The 22,960-nt window shown below is 57.8% G+C and overlaps 1 protein-coding gene across 4 annotated transcripts; it reads right to left on the bottom strand.

The window, feature by feature from the left end:
* Positions 1–28: 28 nt before the first annotated feature.
* Positions 29–21,201, bottom strand: SNED1 (sushi, nidogen and EGF like domains 1). Of its 4 annotated transcripts, none has more exons than XM_056498938.1 (33): positions 20,791–21,201; positions 18,135–18,422; positions 17,525–17,665; positions 16,649–16,811; positions 15,588–15,713; positions 15,363–15,476; positions 14,499–14,612; positions 14,142–14,255; positions 13,903–14,019; positions 13,691–13,816; positions 13,310–13,414; positions 12,757–12,870; positions 12,530–12,646; positions 12,002–12,118; positions 11,812–11,928; positions 11,553–11,666; positions 11,299–11,472; positions 11,003–11,116; positions 10,274–10,387; positions 9,749–9,862; positions 9,554–9,667; positions 8,671–8,967; positions 6,456–6,639; positions 6,271–6,383; positions 5,536–5,814; positions 5,034–5,178; positions 4,666–4,748; positions 3,823–3,909; positions 3,507–3,623; positions 3,008–3,095; positions 2,368–2,451; positions 2,150–2,188; positions 29–1,797 (listed from the first exon to the last, which is right to left on the bottom strand). In XM_056498938.1, exons 1-32 carry the CDS (start codon positions 20,992–20,994, stop codon positions 2,152–2,154), a joined length of 4,335 nt encoding a protein of 1,444 aa, XP_056354913.1. In that variant the 5' UTR covers positions 20,995–21,201; the 3' UTR covers positions 29–1,797; positions 2,150–2,151. The 4 variants fall into 4 exon arrangements, with proteins under 4 accessions (XP_056354913.1, XP_056354916.1, XP_056354914.1 ...); XM_056498941.1 differs by having other exon boundaries at positions 8,671–8,733; positions 20,791–21,195; XM_056498939.1 differs by lacking the exon at positions 3,008–3,095 and having other exon boundaries at positions 20,791–21,195.
* Positions 21,202–22,960: the final 1,759 nt, after the last annotated feature.

Raw genomic sequence — 22,960 nt, 5'->3', positions numbered from 1 at the left:
TAAAAAAAAAAGGCAAAAAACCCAACGGTTTCCATAAAGTGTTTTTATTTAAAAAAAAAATCAAAACCCCCTAATTTATTTCCAAGACTAGGTTAAAACCTTCTGGCTGCATTACATACTGAGCTGGCTGTGGAACAGGAGGCTGCTCTGCAGGCTGGCAGTGGCAGCAGCCTTCCTGGTGCTGTGGTGACAGGTCCTGTGCAAACAGAACTGTCCCATGGCAGGGCCACCTCCCCCTCCACAGCCCATGGCAGCGCTGATCTCGTGGCTGACACAGCACAGGGGTGCAAATACTTTCAGACCACAGCTCCAAACCCTCCTGTCTGGGTTTCCCCTTGCCCTGCTCTCCCTGGTAGAGGGCTGGCTTCTCCTGCCCTGGGAGGGCAGGGCTGCTGTGCTTGCCAGGCAGCTGGAACAGGACCAGGCAGCCTTGGAGGAAATCAAGGCATGTCTGTCCTGTAGGAGCAAAGCTGGAGGTGGTGCAGGAGGGGAGCAGCTGGCTGGTCATGGTTTCACATTGTCCCTGCCTCTGCAGCTGTGACTCCAGGCTGAGCACTGCTACACTGCTGCCACAAGGAAGAGGGTGGTGGCAGGAGCTCTGAAACTCCTGGGCCTGTCCTGCTCTGAGAGTATCTTCCAAGCTACTGCTTGAGACACATGGCTGAGCAACAGAGCTCAGTGATGCTCAGCAGGAGGGGAGGGCCTCACCACCAGAATAATCCCAGTGCTGGGGCCATGACTCTCTATACCATAACTGCGATATATCTCTGGTATGTGTTAATTTATAATATACACCGTGTACGTTAATACACAAATCTATGTTTAACTAGTGTTGTCATACAAACTCACAAAAACTAGGAACGTTTCTAAGCTACACTTTTTCTTTCCTTGCCTGCCCTGCTGCAGTGCTGGGTGCTGGTCCTCTCCTCCACATAACCCTGCAGCAGTGGTGCCACAGGGAAGGCAGACTCTGGGTGCAGTGCAAGGGGGTGGCACGTGGGGCTTGGCTTCCTCACCAAGCCTCTGCTGTGCCCTGCACTGGTGTGGAGGCAACTACAAGTGTGGTGGTACTGGCACACCTCAGCTGACAGACTTCACCCTACAGATCACATTTAAAATTCTTTTCAGGTGCTCTGTTGGTTTCTGAGCTGGAAATTTGGTTAAAACCAGGGTTTGTTTAGAAAGCAAAGAAAAAAGGCAGGCAGTAGAAGCTGCCTCAGTTTCCCCTGCTGGAGCAGAGGAAACAGGAATGCTCCTCTACTGCCAGTGCTTGCCTCAGCACTTGGAGCTGCTCACCATTTCTAACTCATCTACAGAGGCTGCTCCTCAGAGCATATTTCTGGGGGCCAGATTTCAGGTGATGGCTAAGGCTTTTTGGTCTGCATGAAACTGTTTTATTTGAGGGTTATAGGTAATTTATAACCTTGGCTTATGAAAACAGATTGGTGCAGATGCTGTTGGCAAGGAGCTGGGCTGATCCCAGAGTGAAGCGGGGAGCCCGTTGCTTGTGCAGAGTGGCTGGGGGTGCTGAGCAGGGCTGGGGCCCTCAAGGGAGTGCTCAGCTCCTCATGGGCAGAGATGGGCCAGCAAAGGCAGTGCTGGGCCATGAGGGGGAAAGGGAGCACTACTCAGTGTGCTGATCCAGCTGTGTGTCCCTAATGGGCTGGAGGAGAGGGAGAGGTTGACACCAGGCAGGAAGGCTCCCCTGCTGTGTTCAACCCAGTGAGCAGATCTGATCTTCCTGGTGTTCAAAAAGCCCTTAGATGTGGAAAGACGAAGCTTCTACTGCTTTAAACCCTGTGGAGGAGCAGGAGTAAAATGAGCTGGTGTGCAGAGTCTGTCAGATGCCCCACAGCTAGCATCTTCCCACCCTGTGCTGAGAGAAGGGGACCTGCTATCTCTAGGACTCCAGCCTTTGCCTGGCCCTTTCTTTGCAGGAATCTCTTGTTCATGGAGCTGCAGAGCCAGGGGGAAGCAGAGCATTGCCTCCTGCTTCTCTACCCCAGCCACAAACAGGAGCCCTCAGCCATAAACCCTCACACCCCCTCAACATGGTGGCATGAGCCAGGGTTGTGCCCTGCCCTGCACCCATCTCCCCTGCAGAGAACTGCCCTGCCTGCATCTGAGGAGGGCAGGAGCAGGTACTTACTTCTATGGCTTCTTCAGTGTGTGACTGTTGCTTGGCTTTCTGGAAGAGAAGGGAGGACAGCACCATCAGCTCCATGCCCCTTGGCCACTGCTCACAGGCAAGCACGTGGCATCCAAGCCTTGGTGATGTCTGTACCCCTGGGTGTCCCCAGCCAGCCACATCCTGCTGTGCAGGATCACAGGAAGGCTGGCACATCCAGTGTGCTGCTGTGGCTGTACCTGCTGCTTGTCCTCTCAGAACTGGTGCTCTCACAGCTCTCCTTGTAGCAGATGTCCTGGTGTACCTTGTAGACTCTCCTGGACCTGCACGCACAAAGTGGAGACGTGAGTGTGGGGAACAAAAGGGAGAGATGGGCTTTGATGAGAGTGAAGGGAAGTCTGGGTATTTCCCCTATTTCCTTCCTTGGCAGGAATGGGGCTCAGCCTGCTGTGCCAGAGGACTGATCCCAGCCAGGCCTTTGTGCCTCAATCACAGGGAGGCTGGGGCAGAGCAGAACGCCCCCTGTCCTGGTGCTGCATCAGGGCTCCCTCAGCCCTCTGCTCACACATGGAGAGACAGCCAGGATCTGGGTGGGATCTGCTGCTGCCTGGGGGGTCACACACACCAAACCCAACCTTGCTGCCAGGTGGGTGAGTAACACCAGTATGGAGCTGTCACTTCAGCAACACCCTGCCCTGCTGCACAGCTGGGGTAGCCACAGGGGCATGCCAGGCTTGCACTGAGGAGGGGGCAACTGCCAGCTGGGGTTGGAGACGGCCTTGTGCTCACTGTCCCTTCCCCAAAGCTGAGCTGCAGGGAGACATCCCCAGCTCAGAGCACAAGGGGAAGGGGGGAGCACAACCTGCAGGCAGTACTCACAGATAGTGGCAGGTGCCTCCTTCCCACACTGGGAATGACCTGGTTTCCGAGTACAGCCGCGTGCACGAGTGTGGCACCTTCTTGCAGGCTGCTTGGGGAATAGGAGAGGGGAGCTACCACTGAGCCCATCCCTGGCCCTGCCTGCCTGTGCCTTGTGGCAAGGGTCTGGTGAGGCCCCCCTGGCTTCCTGGTCATGCTGGAGGGCTGGCCCTCCAGTAGAAACAGAGCCCCCAGCCTCACACTTCTCTGGGTAAGGCAGGGGCCAGAGCTCAGCCAGGAGCAGGGACCAGACCTGCACTCATCTCCTCAAACTAGAGCCCAGCCCGTCTCAGCTGCCAGCATGACACAGATCTCTAGCAAAGCCTGGGCGTTGTGGGAGCCCCTGGGGGCTGGCAGGGTGTGCTGGGTGACCTACATGCTAGGGGACCTGTGACAGGGACAGCCACCAGCCTGGCACAGCAGGAGGGAGCCTGGCCCTCGGGCACAGCCTGGCACTCACCCAGCTGGCAGAGGCGGCCCTTGAAGCCCGGGCGGCAGGCACAGTGGAAGGACTCTTCATCTCTGGTGCAGGTGCCTCCATTCCTGCAGGGATTCTTGGAGCACTTCTGCCCCTCTCCTGCAAAACACACTCGACCATCAGAGCCTGGGGCCACAGCTCAGCCCTGCCACACCCTGGCATTGCCAGGGTGCTCCCAGGAAAAGCAGGTGGGCAGGGGTGCCTGCCATGCCCCCAAGGAGGGCAGGCTGGTGCTGAGCACATTGCCTCTGGGGCCAGGGCTGGGTTCCTGCTGCTGTGGGTCTCCCCTGGGACTTACTCTTGCTCTTTGCCTCACGCAGCTGCAGTGCCAGGCTGTCCCAGCTGGACACCTCTGTGTTCTCCAGCCTCACTGGAGCCTCTGGCTCTGGACAATGAGAGGATTAAATGTTACCTTCCAGGCCAGAGCCAGACCCAAAGGCAGCCCCTCCAAGGGGATCCATCTTGCCTGCAGCTTTGGGGCACTGGTCAGGCCTGAGGCAGTGCTTTAGCCCTTCCCGGCTGGCATTCCTACAATTGGGGTGACACTCCCACTTCTCCTGGAAGGATCTGGGAGAGGCAGGGGCAGAACCAGGATGTGCAGTAAGGCCAAGGGCTGCCCTCAGGTGTGCCAGGCCCCTTCCCCACCCCCTGGTGTGGGGTTTGCAGGTGCTCTAGGGTATCTTGGGTTGGCACTTCTATCCCCAGTCTTCCAGGGATAGAAAATGGGGGCTAGGTCTGGACTAGTGAGGGCTTTCTCACCCATGCACCCTCTTTGGGTGTTAGGCTGTTCTTTACAGTGGGGGCTGAGGCTGCTGGGCAGGCAGGGGCTGCACAGGAGGGCTATGGAGCCACTGCTCAGGCCCCTGCTGCAGCTGGCAGGGAAGAAGGGCAGCTGTGCTACAGTCAGCAATGCCTCCCATCAGCAAGGGTCCTTCTCTGGGCTCTCCCAGCCAGTCACCCCTCTCCTCGGGCAGGGGTCTAACAGCAGAACAGATGTTTGCCTGACCAAGGCCAGGTGAGGGGGCTCTACCCTCCTCTATAGCTCCCTCAGCTCTGCCTAGCTGCCACTTTAAATTGCAGGGAGGTGCAGGAGATGGTACGGAGTGACAGGAGCAGGACACAAAGGCACAGGAGCACTTACGTGTCTTTACAGTGATGGATCTGGCCAGCGCAGTGCCAAACCTGGCACTGATCCTCCCTCTGCCATCCACCAGCTCTGTGAACCTGGCACAGGAGAACCATAAGGGAATGGGGCACTGCAGATGCCCAGGCTGTGTGCTGGGGCTCATGGTATAAAGCATCCACTGGTGGCATCAGGTTCTGTGCAAGTCCCATGCAAGAACTGCTCTCAGGGTAGAGGGCTTGCCCAGCTGAGAACCCCAGTGGATGGGCAAGGAGCAAGGCTCGACCCTGCACAGACCTGGGCATGGAGGCTAAGTAATAAAGGGACTGGCTCAGCCTAGTGCTTGGGCCAAGCAGAAGAGCCAGGAGCGCTGAAGCAGTGCCTACCTGGGGGCTGGTGAGGGCTCCTCAGCTGTGTCACGATCTGCCAGCAGGCGGAGCTCCGGCAGGAAAGCTGGGGGCAGCCTGTTCCGCAGAACCCGGGGGTGCCCAGCTTGGCTCCACCTTCTCTCTGGAGCCCCATCCCTCTGCACTGCAGACCAACGGGTGAAGCTCAATGGAGCTAGTGTGAGCCAGCAACCGACCTCCCAGCCAGTCCCATCAGCCCATCCATAACCCCCAGGCTGCCAGGTGACACACACTTTCCATACACTGGGAATGCAGGTGCCCATCACCAAGCTGGAGCTCTGCACCTGCCCTTCACTAACCCCACAACCCCCACCTCCCATTCCAGTGGACCCACTGCCTTGTCCCCACAGCCTGCTGCAGACACCCAGTGCTGGGGCAGCAAGGGCTCACCATTGTTGGCCAACTGGTCTCCAACCCCTACCCCAGTTCCCTGTGATCCCACTGCCTCCCTTGTGCTGCAGCAGAGCCCCAGGACACTTACAGGTGTTGACATAGAGGTGGATGGGCTCGCTGTGCACCTGGCCCTGCTCGGTGTTCTGCACAGCTGTCAGGGACAGGTGGTAGCGCTGCCCAGGCAGCAGGTCCCGCACCGTGTAGGACACGAGTTTCCCGTTAGGCACGTAGCGGCTCTTGACGCTCTGAGCAGTGGTGACATTGATGATGTACCCCTCCATGGTGCCAGCAGGCGGCTGCTCCCACGCCATGGACACAGAGGTGGCGGTGACATGGGAGGCAGTGAGGTTTTGTGGGGGGAGAGGCCCTGCAGCAGGCAGGGGATGGGGAGGAAAGTGGTCAGAGCTGGTGTCCCTGAATGGCCACTGCCCTACTTGCTCACATCACCTTACAATTATGCCAGGTCCCCTCTTGCCTGGCACTGCCCACACCAGCCCTGAGCCTGCTCCAGCCATGGGATGCACAGTGAGGAGATGCTCAACACTAGGTCCTTGCCAGCACAGACAGAGCCTCTCTGTACCCTGGCACCCAGGTCAGCCCTTGCCTTCTGACTGCCAGACAGCAGGGGATGAATTGGGCCCATGCTGGTCTCAGAGACTGAACATTTGGCAGGGGAGGCCATGCCAGTGTCTTTCCTGGCCTCCCCAGGCCTGCCTGCCCACCTCCTACCTGCTATGCTGGCCAGACAGTCTGGCAGCTCCCACACCTCTCCCTCCCCACAGCTTTCCTGCCAAGCAGGGATGGCAAAGCCAACCTCACTCACTTGTCCACACATGAAAAGGGGGTGTGGCCAGGCTCTCTGAGGGGTGGTCTTCCACTCCCAGGCCGCTCAGCGTTGTGACATGGATGATGTATCTCTCTCCTGGCTGCAGGTCCCTGTGGAGGAAGAAGGTAGGGTGGGAAGGGGTAATGTGAGGGAGCCCTGGCACCCAGCAGCTCCCCACTCACAGGAAGGTGTACTTGGCCACGCTGCTGTTCAGCTCCACGGTGCGGGCTGCCAGGTCCCCCAGGTGGCGGATGGAGACCCTCACCCTACTGACAGTGGAGTGCTGGAGGCGGTGGAGGGCCCATTGCACCGTGATGGCGCTGGCAGTCACATTGGTGATCTCAAAGCCTTCCACCGGGCGCGGTCCTGGCCGGAGCAAGCACACGGCACCTGGTCATCGTGGGTCGCCCCACGCCTTCCCCATGCACTCCCAGGGGCGTCCTGCTGGCACCTCTGCATCACTTTCCCCAGTGGAACAGCTCAGTGCCACCTCTCCCCCTGAACTCACGCTCTCCTGTCTCACAGCCTCCAGGCAGGTGGGAGGCACATCCATCTGCCCACCCACAGGGCCTCATGCTATTCAAAGGTCCCCGAGGCCGTGCCCTCTGCCCCAGCCCCCTACCACAGCTCCAAAGGGGCTGTAGTGCCCAGGCCTGGCTCTAAACACAGAATCATCAAGGTTGGAAGAGACCTAGGAGATCATCCAGTCCAACCATCCTCCCAGGGTGTCACTATAACCCCTAAATCACATCATCCAGCACCAGATCCAGATGCCTCCTGAACAACTCCAGGGATGGTGACTCTACCACCTCCCTGGACATCCTATTCCAATGCTTCACCACCCAAAGAGTGAAATTTTTTTTTTATGTGAATCTCCCATCTTGGCTTTAGGCCATTTCCTGTTGTTCCCTCTCTGCAGGCACAACAGAAGAAACCAGCCTCCACCACACTACAACCTCCTGTAGGGGAGTTTTGGAGAGCAGGGAGGTCCCCTGAGCCTCCTCTTCTCAAGGCTAAACAAACACAGCTCTCCCAGCTGCTCCTCATCAGATATGTTTTCTAGACCCTTGACAAGCCTTGTTGCCCTTTTCTGGACATGTTCCAGTGCCTCAATGTCCTTTTTCATGTGAGGGTCCAGAATTGAATGCACTGCAGCCTCAACAACACCAAGTGCAGAGGGATGGTCACTTCCCTAGTCCTGCTCGCCATGCCGCTCTTGATACAGGTCAAGATGCCCCTAGCTCTTAGCCATTTGGGCACACTGTTGGCTCATGTTCAGCCAGCTGTCAACCAGCACCCCCTAGTCCCTCTCTTAAGCCACTCCTCCCTCAGCCTGGAGCTGCAGGGGGTTGCTGTGACCCAAGTGCAGGACTCAGCACTCGGCCTTACTGAACCTCATGCTGCTGTTCTTGGCCCTTTGATTGAGTGTGCCAAGGTCTCTCTGCAGAGCCTTCTTACCCTCAAGCAGATTAACCAATCCAGATCAATACCATCCAACTTGGTATTGGCTACAAATTTACTGAGGGTACACAAAATCCCTAGGTCCAGCCCATCAGTAAATATGTTAAACGGGACTGGCCCCAAACTGAGGCCCAGCCCCAAAATGAGCCCTAGGGAACCCCACGAGTGACTGCTAAGTCCATGGCACACTTCATCCTGACCCCAGCATCAGTCATGGCTTGAAGGCCCATGAGATGCTGTGCCCAGCATTATGCTGCCATCTCCTCCCATGGGCTTCACTGGGTTTCAGCCTGTTGTGGGAGATGTGGCTTATGGGCTTAACCACCACCATTCTCCTCTCCTCAGAGGTCATCTTCTTTCCTATGTCTAATTCCCTCCATCCTGTTGGCATTTGGTTTCCACACCTGCCTGCACCAGAAAGGGGGATCAAAGCTGCTCTGCCTGTCCATGCCCCAGAGCCATCACTGTGCCTCTTCCTCTGCCCATGGAGCAGAGGTCCCTGACAGCCTCTGCCCTTGGTGGCATGTTCCCACACCTGCAGTATGGCAGGGTGACTTCTCTACAGGATTGCCCCCTGCTGCCTGCCTTGCATAGAGGCTCCTCATACTCTCCTGGCACAAGGAGCAGAACAGCCTGGCCCCAATAAACAGGGCTCAGGAGCAATCCCCACTGCCAGCTCCCTCACAGCCCCTGCACAGCATGAGCCACAGGGTGTCAGGCCTTTTACTCACAGCAAAGAAAACAGCAATTCTCTGTGTCAAGCACTTTCCAGAGTCCCCCAAGTGGATTTTGGGATCTGCACCAGCAAACCAAACACTGCCAGGTTTGATACCATGCTGGAGTTGGTGGCAGGCTGGAGGTGGCAGCACAAACCCTGGCACCTGCAGGGGCCGCGCACACGCTCACGACCGTGATCCCCCTGGGGACGCTACTCACTAGTGCGCGTGGTGAGCATGATGGGCCTGCTGATATCATTCTTGTTGTTCACGTTGCGTTTGACTGAAAAGACAGAAATATTGTAGGCTCTGCCGGAGGTTAGTGCCCGCAATTGGTGGGCAGAACGACTTCGGTCCACAAAATCTGTCCTGCGGTAAGAGCCGTCGAGGGATACGTACGTCACGGCGTAGCCGTCAATGAGTTGCCTGGCAGCTGCGTCCTCAGGTGGGTGCCAAGAAATCAACACACCAGTGTCCTCCACCCTTTCCACCTTTAATGAGGTTGGTGGCAGCAATTCTTCAGGGTGTGTGCAAAAGCAAAGGGGAGAGGTAATGCCATGAATCTTTAGAGAACAGATCCCATCAGCAAGCGGCAGAACAGCAGTGATAAGAGGACAAGGTCCTCGCTTGTGTCACTTGGCACACCTGGCAGGGGCTCTGTTGGGTGTAAAACCCCCCTGGCTCAGTGCGCACAGGAGCAGCCAGGGCACCAGGAGCTTTCCCGGTATCACTGGTGGCCAATCATTTGCCACTGTGGGATGGGGCGAGGGATTTGGGGGAGGCCATTGCCAAGAGGCTTCCCTCAGATGCCTCTGCCTCCCCTCCTGAGGGCATCCAAGAGATTGCCATTGCTGCAGGGGAAATCTGCTCCCCCGTGTCCTGGCACCAAGCTGGGCACCTGGGGCAGCAACTCAGCACGCTAGCACCCACCCCTGGCATTGGTGGGGCATGGGCTGCCCCCCTCAAGGTGAGCCCCCAGCCCTGCCCGCCTCAAGGAGCGCTGCTGGTCCCGGATGGTGCTGAGCCCCTCGTGGGCGGTGGGCACTGCCAGGCTGGCCTCAAGCCCCACATCGTGTCCTGGTGCCGCTGCTGAGGGCCTTTACCTTTTTCGCAGTTCTTGCCTGTGTAGCTGACTTTGCAGGTGCAGCTGTGGGTGCCATTGCTGGGCAGGCAGTAGCCTCTGCTCCCACAGGGGCTGGAGAAGCACGGGTCACTGGCTGTGGGAGAGGTGCCAGGTTTGGCAGGGGCAGCAGTGCCGCTGACCCTGGGGCCGCCCTGCGCTGCCCTGCCTGCCTCACCTGTCTCACAGTGGTAGCCGAAGAAACCCTCTGGGCACACACAGAGGTAGGAGCCCCCGTAGCTCTCACACTCCCCTCCATTTCGGCAAGGGTCTGACTCACAGGCATCCACTTCTGGAGGTGGGAGAAGGCCAGCAGTGAGCAGGCCAGCAGCCAGCTCCCAGCTCCCACAAATGAGCAACACACCCCCGAGGGGGCAGCAGGGTAGATGCACAGCCCAGGCTTTGGCACAGCTGGGCTGGACACTGAATTCCCCACTGTGCACCATGGTGGCCACACCCCCTGGAAGGGGACACCTTGGAAAGGGAGTCCATCACTGCTGGACACCTCATTCCCTGCTCCTTCCCCATCGGAGCAGTTTCAGCTCTGCCCCAAAAACTACAAGGGCAAGGAGGTACAACAGTGAGCAACCAGGTGATGGCCAGGGGTCAAGATGTCCAACGACAGTGACCAGGCATCTGGCATGGTGAAGTCCTGGTGCCCACAGTCCAGCCTCCCACTGACCCAGGAAGGGAGAGCCCCTACCTGTCTCGCACTGGGTCCCCAGGAAGCCCTCAGGACAGAAGCAAGCAAAGGACCCGGGGAGGTCTTGGCAGGTCCCACTGTTCTTGCAGGGCTCTGACTGGCACTCATCAACATCTGTGGTTCCAGCAGGAAGAAAGGCACCAGCTCAGCACAGAGGCAGCTGGTGGCTAGGGACAGGGGCTTGGAGAGGCAGCACTTCTCCCACAGGACCCATCCTGTGTCATTTGCTTCCCCAAGCCCAGAGGCCAGGAACATTCCTGCTCCTGGATGCCCACTGCCTCAGGCCTGCCCCCAAAGCATGTAGCATGAGGACATTCCTTCAGGAACACCTAGGGACAACTGGCAGTGTAGGCCTGTGCCAAGAGATCCATCCCATAGGGTGCCTGTGTCATGTCTCCTCACCGAACTTCCAACAGCCCACCTTCTACTACCATTTTCCTCTGCCAGGTCCCAGGGAACTGGGCTGAAGCCACCTGCCAGAGTCGCACCACCTCCCACGCTGCCCATTGTTCCCAGCCAGGAGCAGTGTCTCCCTGGTGGAAAATCCTACAGCTGGCTGGGAGTCTTGGGAGAGAAGCCCTCGCCTTAGGCTGATCCAAGCACACATAAAAACTCCTGGTAACCTAGCTGCTTGTGATGGAGTTTGCAATCCACTGGGGCTTTCCCAACAGCTGGAGGGTGAGGAGGGGATTGTGACAGTCCTGGAGCATGCCTGGCATGGTCTCTTACCCAGCTCACAGTGGTAGCCGGTGTAACCTGGCTCACACAAGCACAGGAAGGCAGAGACACGATCCTTGCACTGGCCACCATTCAGGCAGGGCTGCGACTGGCACTCATCAATCTCTAAAGGCATTTGAACAAAGGAGAGACAAAGCAAGAGACATGAGCACAGGACAGAGATCCCAGGGGGGGAAGGCAGCAAACAACTGGAGTACATTTCCTGGGGTCACTGAACTATGGCTGTGGCCACATGCCACTGGGAGGGATGGTGTCCCAGGGCTCGCCCACTCCCCAGCACTCCTCACCATCACATTCAGGGGGGTCGCTCCAGACACCTGGCACACGGCAGACACGGGGATGGTTGTGCTGGCTGAGGATGTAGCCCAGCTCACACTGGTATTCAGCCACTGAGCCCACCTTGGTGGAGTTGAAAGAAGCCTGGGCATGCTTCACCTCACTGGGGATGCCACAGTCAACCTCTGTGGAGAGACAGGAGATGAATGGGGCCCACAGAGGCGCCCCAAGTCCCCAGGAGGCAGGGGAAACACAAGGCCCTTACCAAATTGGCAGTGCTTTCCTACGTAGCCCACAGAGCAGGTGCAAGCATAGCCCCCATCGAGGTCCTCACAGGTAGCCCCATTCTCACAGGGGCTAAGAAAGCAAGGGGAGGGCACTGGAAGAAGAGCAGAGCAAGGAATGAAACCAAAGCCAGCCCATTCCCTTTCCAGCAGGGCACAGGGAACAGCTGTAGGGAAGGAAGCTCAAAGCAAGCAGCGAGCTCCTGACAATCATGCCCATCATCCCCTCCTGAAACCTACCGATCTCGCAGTGCCGGCCGGTGTAGCCTGGGGGACAGTCACACTTGTACTTGCCGATGTAGTGGAAACAGGTGCCTCCGTTCTGGCAGGGCCCCGAGGCACAGGGGTCCGGCTTACCTGGGGGCACAAGGCGGGCGTGAGCCGGGTGGGGCAGGGCCACCTCTCCTCCCTGTGGGGCCGGGGGCTGTACCGATCTCGCAGTGCTTGCCGGTGAAGCGGTAGGGGCAGGTGCAGTGGTACTCGCCATTCGCCTCCCTGCAGGTGCCCCCGTTGCGGCAGGGCCCCGTGCTGCAGAGCCGAGGCTTGGCTGCAGAGAGAGCGCCCAGAGTGGGGTCACACAGAGCAGGGGCACCCAGAGCTGCTGCCTCACACCAGCACCCCACCAACCCTTGCTTCAGGAAGCCTGACTGCATCCTGGGCACAGCGACACCACAAAAACTACACCCCTGCAAACATGTGCCTTGGGGGCCAACACATGCATGATGCTGAGAGATAGCTCCCAAGGGCAGAAGCTGTGGCGTGTAAATAAAAACCACCAACACTGATGGTGTTGTACAGGAAACAACTTCATGTTGGGTGTCATGAAGGGAGTCATTCGATCCCTCCCTCTACCCTGTAGGATGGGATGGGAAAACCTGCACTGACTTTCAGCTCTGCTCATCTCCCTACTCCCAAGCTCTGCCAGGTGCTGGGGCCACAGGGAGCACTGTGGAGGTACCTTTCTCGCAGTGCACACCAAGGAAGCCTTGAGGACACTCGCAGATGTACGAGTCATCATGAACCTTGCAGGATCCCCCATTCAAGCAGGGCTCTGAGTCGCAGGGGGATGGCATCGCTGCAGAGCCAAACACAAGGCATCACTGAGGACATATGGCCAGGGGTACAAGGGCAGCTTCCCTGCTGGTGAGGGTAGCCCTGCTCACCCCCACCCCTGTGGAGCCTTACTGTGGTTGGAGCCATAGTTGGTGTGGCAGACACAGAGGTAGCTCCCACCATACTCCATGCAGTAGCCGCCATCCGGGCACTGCGTGTTCATGTTGCACGGTGTCGTGGTGACTTCTGCAAACACATGGCCAGTGCCAGCCTCCTTCAGTCAGCGGCAGGAGGACCCCCACATGGAAACACGAGTCTCCTAACTTTGCAGGGTCCAATGAGACAGGACAGACTGTCCAATGAGACAGACAGTGCAAATGGCAATGCCCAGCCTGGATGCTCAGTGATCTTCAGCAAGGGACAGCACAAAGGCTGCAACTCCCTCCCCATCCATGGGAGCTGGGCTGAGGCAGAGGCTAGGAGAGGCACACCTCAAAGGGGGAGTGATGGAAGTGGGAGCATTGCCATCTCACCAGGTGACAATATTTCCAGACTGAAATTCAGTATGTGCCCCTGGCACTGTGCAAGGCTCAGGCATGGGCAGTGACTCCTTGCTGACTCACAGGCTGCCTGACTCAAGCATCCCAGAGGGAATGAACACAGTAGGCAAGAAGCTTTCACTTACCAAATTCACAGAGGAGACCAAAAAACCCCGGAAGGCACTGGCAGACGGTGACGTTCCCCTCCAGACAACTGCCCCCATTACGACACTCACAGCCCTCAGACAGCTCTGCAAGAGAGGAAACAGGGGCTTCCCAGGACCTCTCCTGCTTGTGGGCTGGGACAGACAAGTGGCCTTGCCAGATGCCACTCAGAGGGGAAGCTCAGGTGGGCAGCAGCCCTGAGGCCCTCAGACACACAAGCACAGCCCCCTCCAGCAGGACACACCCTCTGTTCAATCCCAGAGCCTTGAACAGGCTCTCTGGGGCTGCTGCTTCTCCCTCTCGTGAGCATGAAGGCTTCCCTTGAGATGCTTCACCCCAGAGTCCCCCCAGCTGGTACTCACGGTCTCGACAGTCCTGTCCAGTGTAGCCCTCCTGGCACTCACAGACGTAGCCCTGCTCAGTCTCCAGACAGCTGCCTGCATTCTGGCACGGGTGGGAGAGGCAGGCGCCGGTCATGCGGGGCCCACCTGTAGGGAATGGGCAGCTTGAGCTGGAGAGGTCCAGTTTGGGGCTGGAATATCCTGTGTCCTGGTAGAGGCATAACCTCACTCACCATACTGGCAGTTGCTGCCGTAATAACCCGGGGAGCAGGTGCAGATATAGCGGCCAGGGCGGATGTAGTTGCACGTCTGCCGGTTCTGGCAACTCCGGTCCTCACAGGAAGATGAATCTGGTAAGGGGAAAGCAAGGAAGTGAGCATGAGGAGAGCCTGAGCCTGGGAGAGAGGCCATGATGGCCAGCAGAACATGAGGGACACAGTCCCTGCTGTGGGTGATCCTGGGGCATAGGCACCTGTCTCGCAGCGCTGTCCAACAAAGGGCTCCAGGCACACACAGGTGTAGTTATCGACCAGGTCCATGCAGTGCCCACCGTTCAGGCATGGGCTGGACTCACATTCGTTCACCTCTGCAAGGAGAGGCCAGGAAAGGTGGTCAGGTCATGTGTGGGCACAGCCAGCTCTCCTGGTGCCTCCCAGCCTGGATGATGCTCAGGAGGGTGAAGGCGATGGACAGAAAAAAACAGGTGCCACTGGCAATACCAAGCATTCCCCTCCCAAAACTACATCCAGGAATGAAGCTGGCTGGGAAGGAAGCTTGCCAAGGTATGAAATGTCACCATCTCCATCCCATACCTGTTTCTGTCACCCACCTGTTTGGCAGTCCACCCCTGTGTATCCCGACTGGCACAAGCATGCTGCTGTCTTGTTCACCACCTGGCAACTCCCACCATTCTGGCACACCCTGTTCTCACATGGTGATTCTTCTGCAGAAGAATATCAAAACAAAGAGGGGCAGAGGTGTCAGCCTGGGCACAGGACCAGCACATGGAACTCTCTACACACAGTGAAACCAGGCCTAGGCACAGCACAGACTGGAGCTACCCATGCACCTTCTGTCAGGAGACAGCGGCCATGTTCCAAGTCACGACTGTCCCTAAAACCTCTCCTTAGGCAGCTCAGCTGTTTCATCCCGCCACACCTCCTGGATGTCAGTGTGCTCTGCTGGGCATTTCTCCTTCCCTTCCTTCCTCCCCCACAAGTCAACTCCCTCCCTGCCTTTTCCACTGGTGCAGCAGTTTGCTGGGAGCCAAATGCCTTGGCAGCACTTCCGTTGCAGAGGCCAGCAGTGGGGGAAACCTGTAACCACAGCCTCTGCCAGGGACTGGGAGGGTCTCCCCTGGCTTTGAAGAGCTTGGGACCAGAGCATCACTTGCAAAAGCAGGGCCTGCAAGGCTTGTTTGAGCACTGGCTGCCAGCTTTTCTGGCTAAGTGAGTGATGGTGAAAGAGTGCTGGCAGCAATGCTGAGTGAAGCCCTCAGAAAAGTCAGCGGAAGGAAAGGCTCATGGCCAGAGAAAAGCTTCTCCTGCCTGAAGCAAGCTGAAATCCAAGTTGGCTGTCACAAGCTGCTATAGCCCAGCAGCTACTGCAGGAGCCCTGGTCTGAAGAGCCCTCCCAAGAGAAGAAGTGCCCCACAAGCCTGGGGTCTCTGCTTTTCAAGTGCTGCAGTGCTCACCAGTCTCGCAGTGGTTGCCTCTGAAGCCTGGAGGGCACTTGCAAGTGAACCTGCTGGCACCGTTGAGGCAGGTGGCTCCGTTCTGACATGGGTGGGAGAGGCACTCATCCACATCTGAAACAGAGCCCCAGGTGGGGACAGGAGCTCAGGGCGGGGACAGACAGACTGCCAGCACGCAGCAGTGACACTGGGAGCGAGACCTGCTCCATGCAGCAAAGCGCTCACCAACATGGCACCTCTTCCCAGTAAAACCGGCCAGGCAGGAGCAGGTGTAGGAGGGGTTCCCTGTGATGCAGTCCTCGATACACTTCCCCCCATTCAGGCAGGGACGCAGTGTCAGGCAGACAGAGGCTGTGGGAACAGGCATTGAGCCCTGTCAGCCCTCCCCCGGCAGGGCTCACCTGCCTCCTTCCAGCCACACCAGTGCCAGGGTCTTTCCCTGCACCCGCCCGGCTCCCTGGGGTGCTTGGGGAGCCCGTGGGGCTGCCTGCTTGATGGAGGGGCAGGGGCTGCTCCTTGCAGGCTCCCCTGGGACAGGGGGCAGTTTTACTGCTCCTGTATAAGGGGGAGAGGCTGCACAGGTCTGCAGCCTGGCTGAGGGGAGGTCTGCTCCACTGGCTGAGGGGACATGAGCATGTCCTCACTTATCATTCAGGGCAGAGGGAAAGGGGACGGGAGAGCCCACGTACAGAAAATCCACCGATAACGCAAGACACACAGATCACGAGTGGGGGAACATGGCCAGGGGGAAGTGGGGATGAGGAACCGGAGACCAACAGCTCTGTGGGGGATGTGCCAGGACCCCTGGAGCGGGGAGCATGGACCAGGCCCTGGCAACCTAGCCCCACATAGCAGGCTGGCATTCAGCAGCCCTCCACTTGGCTCAGCCCAATGTACTAGGACTGATGGACATATGCACCCCCCAAGGGTGCTGGCCCCTCATGCCCTGCCTGGCAGTGGGCTGGCAGGGGCCCAGCTGTGCACATCACCTTCTCCCCAGCCTTCCTCATCACTCCCCGCAGGCTTCTTTAAACTAAGAACTCTTCCTCCCCTTCCCATTTGCTCTCCCAGCCCGTTCCCAGCCCCGGGGCAACCATGGGTGCCATCCCCAAACGCAGTTGGTGCTGAAGACAGCCCCTGCATAGCTGCCTCCCCTCCCTCCCAAAAGCCCTTCCAGACAACTCTTCCACCCCGCGGAGGTGGGGGTTGAGGCAGGGAAAGATGGGGCTGGAGAACAGTGTGGGGTTGGGTTGGGAGTTAAGTAAACCTAACTGCTGTCCTCTTACTTGTATTGCTGCAGCCCCCCACTTGCACCTGGGCATCATCGATTCTGAACACCCAGCGCCCGGGGATACCCACATTTGTCGTCATCTCCACGTCAGCGATGTCATCGGTGCGGGATCCGGGGATGTTGAAGTAGCGCTTTCCATCACCAGCGTTAAAACCTGCCTGGAAGGACAAAGGCAGAGAGTAAAGAGACATCACTAATGCATAGGAAAAGGCAGCTGCAGCACCTCTCTGTTTCATCTCTCCTGTCATGTGGCACCACTGAGACCACTCAGACCAGCCCTCCCCTTCCACATGCCACAGACCAGTGCTCAGTCCTGTCCACATGACAGGACAACAGGGTGAAGTGGATACTTGGCCTGCTCAGTCCCTTCCTGGGAATTCAAATCCCATTAGCTTCCTCTCCACCTGCAGCATCCTGCCTGCTGCAGACTGCAAGCAGGGAGCCAAGCATGGATCAACTGTCGGTAAATTCACACATCCAAGTGGGTACTGGGGTTTTTGCGGGTGTGGGTGTTGGCTTTTTTTCCCCTTTAACACAACAACACACACAGGGATGAAACAAAACTACAAGCAAAAGCTGCGCTAGCTGTGGCAGCTGCTCTTAAAGGCTGAGGTTGGGAAGGAAAAGGGACTATGAAGCAGCAGCCAAGGCAAAGATCTGTGGTTTTGGGATAACAAAGCCCCCTGTATGGTCTCAGCTTTGGGAGCCAGAGCACACACACAGATATTTTAGAACTCTGAAGAAGAAAAAAAAAAAAAAAACAAACTAGCAGGCGGAGATTTTCCACCTCCAAGAAACCCAAACAGGAGCCACGAGCTCACAAGGGTGGATGTGCTACCCAGGCACCCCAGGGGCCACACTGGCCACTTACCTGTGCCGCGATGCCACCGAGCCCAGCAAAGTCCCCCCCACTGCTGGCGTGCATACCCGTGGTCCAGGTGATGGACTCATAGTTAAAGATGGTGAAGGAAAGCTTGCCATCCGTGATGAGGACTATCTGGAAAGTGTTTACCTGCAGCAGGGAGGGGAGGAAAGCAGTGAGGGACGATGAACTACCCATAAAAGAAAGTGACAGAAACTACATTCAGCAAAGGGGTGTTTCCTTCAACCCCAGTTCTCCTCTGCGAGCAAGAGCATTAGAGTTGAATTATTTTCAATCCTAACTTGTGATCCTGAGCTAGGATAGCTCACTTCTCATCCCAGAGGAACGGGAAAAATGGGGGAAAATATGGATATTGAGCATCTGGAAGGCAAAAGGTGCCTCACTTTTGCCCAAGAAGGCTGATGATGTAAAACCTCCACATGGCACAAAGAGGAGGGTTTGGTGTTGCCAGCCCACTATTGCTCTGTCACAGCAAGGTGTCCTGATGGAGCCATCATGGTCAACTGAACTCTGCTGACAGCTCCAAGCCACAAGTGGAAGGTCTGGCACCACACTGAAGGCACATGGGTGGGGTGGCTGCTTTGCCCCAGCTACTCACTGGTGAGAACGAGCTGCCCCCGAAGAAGGTGACTCGGTACCAGGTTGCAATGAAGACCCACTGTGCAGAAAACCCTGGGAACTCAGGGAAGTACTGAGCAATGTCCCTGCTGGCTCTCTCCAGGATGGGCTGCTCGGTGCTCTCTCGGTAATAGATTTCACCCGCCCGCCGATTATCCACGTCTGCCCAGAAAGCAGCAACCACACGCCGGTCCTTGGAGATGGGGAAGGCCACCGGTGTGAACTGGGAGACCTCCTTCAGGAATGAGATGATCCCATTGTTGTTTACCTGCAGAGAGGAAGGGAAAGAGATGGAACGAGATGATCCCATTGTTGTTTACCTGCAGAGAGGAAGGGAAAGAAATGGGTGGCCACAGTTGACTCCTGCTGCCAGCAGGAATCCATGTTTTAGAGGTGCTTTCCATTTCATCTTTCTCTTCCCCTCCCCTTTCCACAAATATTGGAGCGCTTCCCCTTCCTGTCCTTAGAAGCAGAGACGTGCCTCAGCACCCACAACACCCCCAGCCCCCCGCCCCGGCAGCCTGCTCGCTGGAGCGCGGCCGCGGGCCACTGCCCGAACAAACCCAGCCCTGTTCTCCGGGCCAGGGGAAGGGGAACAGCTGCAAAAACTGCAGGAGCCCTGCGTGTAAAACAAACAGTGCCCGGTGCGTGGGGCCAGCTCACGGCACTGCTCTTGGCAGGGCTGAGCGCCTGAGCTCGCTCCCCACTCTCACGGCTCACAGCAGCCCATGGGGCTGGACCCTGCTGGCAGGGGGGCCGTGGGCACCGGCCCATGTGGGCACTGGCCCAGGGTGGGAGGAGCCTTGCTGGGCAGCAATCCATCCAGCAGCATGCACAGCACTCCAACGGGCTCCCCAGGTGACCGAGTGCTGCCCCATGCAAAGCCCCTGGTGTTTCAGCAGGCTGCTCTCATTAGAGTGGGGGATGCCAGACCCCCGGGGTGAGATACTACAAGCTGTTCTTCAGCACTAATTGGGGTTCTGGGATGCATGGCAGAGGCAGCCTCAGCTCAGGGAAGGAAACTGGAAACAGTGGATGTTGCTGCCGGGAGGGCTATCTCCCAACTTGGGGATGCAGTAGGAATTAGGAAGGTGAAGATAGCCCCTGCCTGCCTGGACCGGCTGGAGGGGGCAGGGATCAAAGGGAAATGCTCTCATCCTGAGCTCCCAAATTCCCTGGAGGAGACCCTGCCAGCACTCTTGGTCCAGTCAGCTCCAAGCCACTCAGCCCACAAGCGACCGTGGGACAGGCAGGAACACACAGTCTCCAGCCAAGCTCTCCAGTGTGCAATGCCTGGCTCTGGCAAGCCCCTGGGCTGCAGGATGGAAAAGGGGGCCTGGTACAGGCAAGAGGCTCTCAACTGGAGAGAGCAGCTCTGGCACGCAGGCAGGCAGCGGTGTCACACTCGTGTGCCAACAAGGAACTGGGAGCCAGCATCCCCAGGAGCCAGGAGGAAGCCTTGTGCAGTCCCTGGGGGAGGTCCCCAGTCCCTGAGGAGGGTTCACAGCCCCTCCATTTGAACACAGGGCAGTCCTTACTGTGACTAAGGGAAAGAGGATTCTGTTTTCCCAAAGCCTCCGTAACCCCACTGTGTCCGCAGAGGAACATTCTTCCCTTGATTAAAGCAAGATGGGAGAGAACCAGAGCCAAGAAGGGCTTTTTTGTTGTTGTTGCTGGTTTTTGTGAAGGAGGAGGGGGGTGGTTGGAGGCAGCCCTTGAGAACAGAGATTTCCAGGTGAACTCAGCCCTGTGCCAGTCCTCCTGGACAGCAGCTCCCCGGGAAGGAGGGTTCCTGCCACAGGGACTTCTGTGCTGGGGGCAGGTAAGCTGGTCCTGCAGAGCTGTGGGGTCTCAGCACAGGGAAGGGGAATGTTCTGTCCTCTAATCCCTGCAGCCCCTCCAAGACCTAGAGTAACACTGTGGGGCCTCTAAGGGATAACCATCATGTCACCTGGCTTCTCCCAGCCCCTTCTGTCCTTCCACCATGGCTCAAGCCCCAAGACTGGATCCCTCCCACCCGATGGCAGGGCTGATGCTTTGGTCAGGGGAAAAACACGACCAGGTAGGACCAAGGACCGCCTGGGCTGAGCCAAGGCAGCAGAATGGCACATGAGCCCAGCTCTGGGATGGCATCAAGGCAATGCTCAGCCCTCTCCTCTGCCACCCGGGCCTGGGTCATCATCAAGCCCAGAGCAAACCAGGGAGATGGGATCAGGATGCTGAAGGGTTCACTGTGCCAGGTGGTAACCGGCATGGGGAGCCCAAATCTCACTTCTGGGTGCAAGACAGCACCACCCAAAAGATTCCATGGATAACCAGACACTCGGGGTTGCCCCTCTGGCCACAGCTACAGGGGACATGATGGGCCAGGCATGACTTGAGTTCTCTGGCCACAGTCCCCTCCCGGTGGCTTAGGGGTTACAACGGAGTGTGTCACCAGCAGTCCAGTGGGATGCTCCCAGTTAACGGGATCACCTGATGGCACCCAAGGAAACTCAGATTCATCCAAGCAGGACAGGAAAGAGGAACTAAGAGGAAGGGAAGAGGAAGAAAGAAACAAAATAGGGAATTAGAGGGAGGGGGGGAAAAAAGAGGGAATAGGAGGAAATAAGCAGAAATAAGTGGAAATTACTCACATAGAGGCCGGTGTGCCCTGCACCAAAGAAGGGGAAGGGGATGGAGAGGGGCCGCAGCTCGGAGCCACCGTCGTCCTGCTTGCGCGTGGCGGCATCGCCCTGGGCCGGCCCGAAGGGGTAGAAATCCCCCAGCGGCACCTCCGCAGCGGCCCACAGCCACTCGCCCAGTGCCACCAGCACGGCCCAGCCTGCCAGGACCCGCATGGCCGCCGGCACCGCCGCTCGCCTCTCACGGGGGCACCAGCCACGGAAGCATGGCGGGGGCGGGGCAGGGCGGGGCAGGGCGGGTGGCGGCGGGGCAGGACGCCCGCCCAGGGGCGCGGGGAGGGCGGCGGCTGCCGCCCGGAGCCGGGCGCTGGCACCGATGGCCCGCAGCGAGCCACAGCCCCCTCAGCTCCGATCCGCGCCGAGCGCCCTCAGCGCGCCGGCCACGCCCCCGAGCCTCATTTGCATACCGGGGTGTGGCCAGCCAATGGGCGCGCGGCGCGAGGGGGCGGGGCCATGGGGGCGGGGCTATGGGGCGGGGCCATGGGGCGAGCGGCGGGGGGTCCCCCCCGTCCCCCCAAAACAGAGCCCCAGCCGCTCCCCCATCCTCCTCTGCTCCCTTAAAACCCTGGCCTGGATGAGGGAAAAAAAAAAAAAAAAAAGAGTGGAGGAGAAAAAAAACCTTTTTTCTCCTGGTTTTTTTTTTTTTTTTTTTTTTTTTTCTTTTTGCCCCCCCTTCCCCCCCCCGCTTTTTCTTTTTTTTTTTTTTTTTTTTTTTTTTTCAGGTGCTAAAAATATTATCAGGAAATTCTTTTCAGGAATGCCGTGTTTTCGGTTACGCTCCAAGCTCAAGGGCTTCTTTGTCTTTAGTGGAGAAAAAAAAAAAAAAAAAAAAAAGCCGAAGCAAAACAAACACACCCACCCTACATTTATTATCGGGAAATGGTTTGACTGGGAGAGGCTGAGCTCCCAGGAAAGTCTAGGGTTACTCCTAGGGAAGCAGGGAAGCCCCACTAAAAGCACCAATCTGAATAATTCTGAATAGTTCTGAATAATTATCAGCTCATGATGGGTCCCAAAGCTGGACGCCAAGATCAGGCTGACTCCTGGGATGCCATTGCATCCCACTTGTCCCCCAGGCAGGCAATCCTGTGTGAGCCCTACTGCCGATCCCAGAGATGTGACTACCACTTTAAAAATCTCTTGGAAGAAAATGTTAAAAGGAGGGAAAAAAAAAAAAAAAAAAGAAATCCAAAATAAATAAGCAGCCACATCCGGATTTCTCCCCTAGGACGCTAATAAAGGTTTTATGGGTTTGATATGAATTACCCTCCCTGGCCATTCATGGCTGATTTTCTGGAAGGCATTAGCCCGGCCCTGGCCCCGGCCCTGGCCTCGGGGGATGCTGTGGGGAGATGCAGCAGGGGCACTGCCATCCTCCCCCACAGCCAGCTGTGCCTCTGGGGCGCCAGCAGAGACCCATTTCTTTTTGGGGAGTGACTGTAGGGCCACCTTCTGGCCGTCACCATCTATCACCTCACACCCATCAGAGTGAGCCCTTCGCTCCAATCCCATCTCCTGGCACTGCCACGCCGTGCCAGCCCTGCCACAAGCTCAGCTTCCAAGGAACACAGGGACATTGTGGCAGGACCAACCCCACAGGGCCGTCCTGGTAGGTTCTATCTCTAGAGAGGAGAAGGGCAGCCATCCTAAGCGTGAGGGGAGGACTTTCTTCCAGGCAGGCTTTGCACAGGAAAGCATCACCATATTCCCCCCATGCTGTCCAGCCCAGCTCCTCTGGACATTAAATTGGAAGCAGTAAATGGAGCAGGGAGAACAGCTGTGGGCCCCAGCTGCAGACATTTCCTCTGGGCCTGGAGCTGGAGCTGGAGCTGGAGCCAGTGCGATGCTGGGCTCTGTGCTGAGAATGCTGGGGGGAGTGTGGGGGAAAGCAGCCCTTTCTGCACAGCATCTGGCCAGGCTCTGTCCTCCACCACCCACTCCATCTCCAGGAGCACGGCCAGCCTTTCTGCCACCAGCTTTGTGGCAGCTCTTTGATGGCCACCAAAACGGGGCCAGGATCTGCCACACCCATCCCAGTGAGGCTGTTGGGCTGTGGAGAGGACATTGCAGGTCCCAGGGGTATCCTGGATCTCATCCCAGCTTCACTGGCACCTGCAGCTGG

The sequence above is a fragment of the Oenanthe melanoleuca genome, chromosome 9, assembly GCF_029582105.1.
Source record: "Oenanthe melanoleuca isolate GR-GAL-2019-014 chromosome 9, OMel1.0, whole genome shotgun sequence".
NCBI lineage: Eukaryota > Metazoa > Chordata > Aves > Passeriformes > Muscicapidae > Oenanthe > Oenanthe melanoleuca.
The sequence above is the reverse complement of the archived record's forward strand: the minus strand, read 5'-3'. Positions and strand labels throughout refer to the sequence as shown.

What these genes read in the sequence shown, in the direction of transcription:
- SNED1 (XM_056498938.1), bottom strand. Translation starts at nt 20,994, where the DNA reads ATGCGGGTCCTGGCAGGCTGGGCCGTGCTGGTGGCACTGGGCGAGTGG. An exon ending in CAACTATGGCTCCAACCACA is followed by an intron (nt 12,647 to 12,756) that starts GTAAGGCTCCAC and finishes TTGGCTCTGCAG; the next exon opens with CGATGCCATCCCCCTGCGAC. An exon ending in GGGGACCCAGTGCGAGACAG is followed by an intron (nt 9,863 to 10,273) that starts GTAGGGGCTCTC and finishes TCCCACCTCCAG; the next exon opens with AAGTGGATGCCTGTGAGTCA.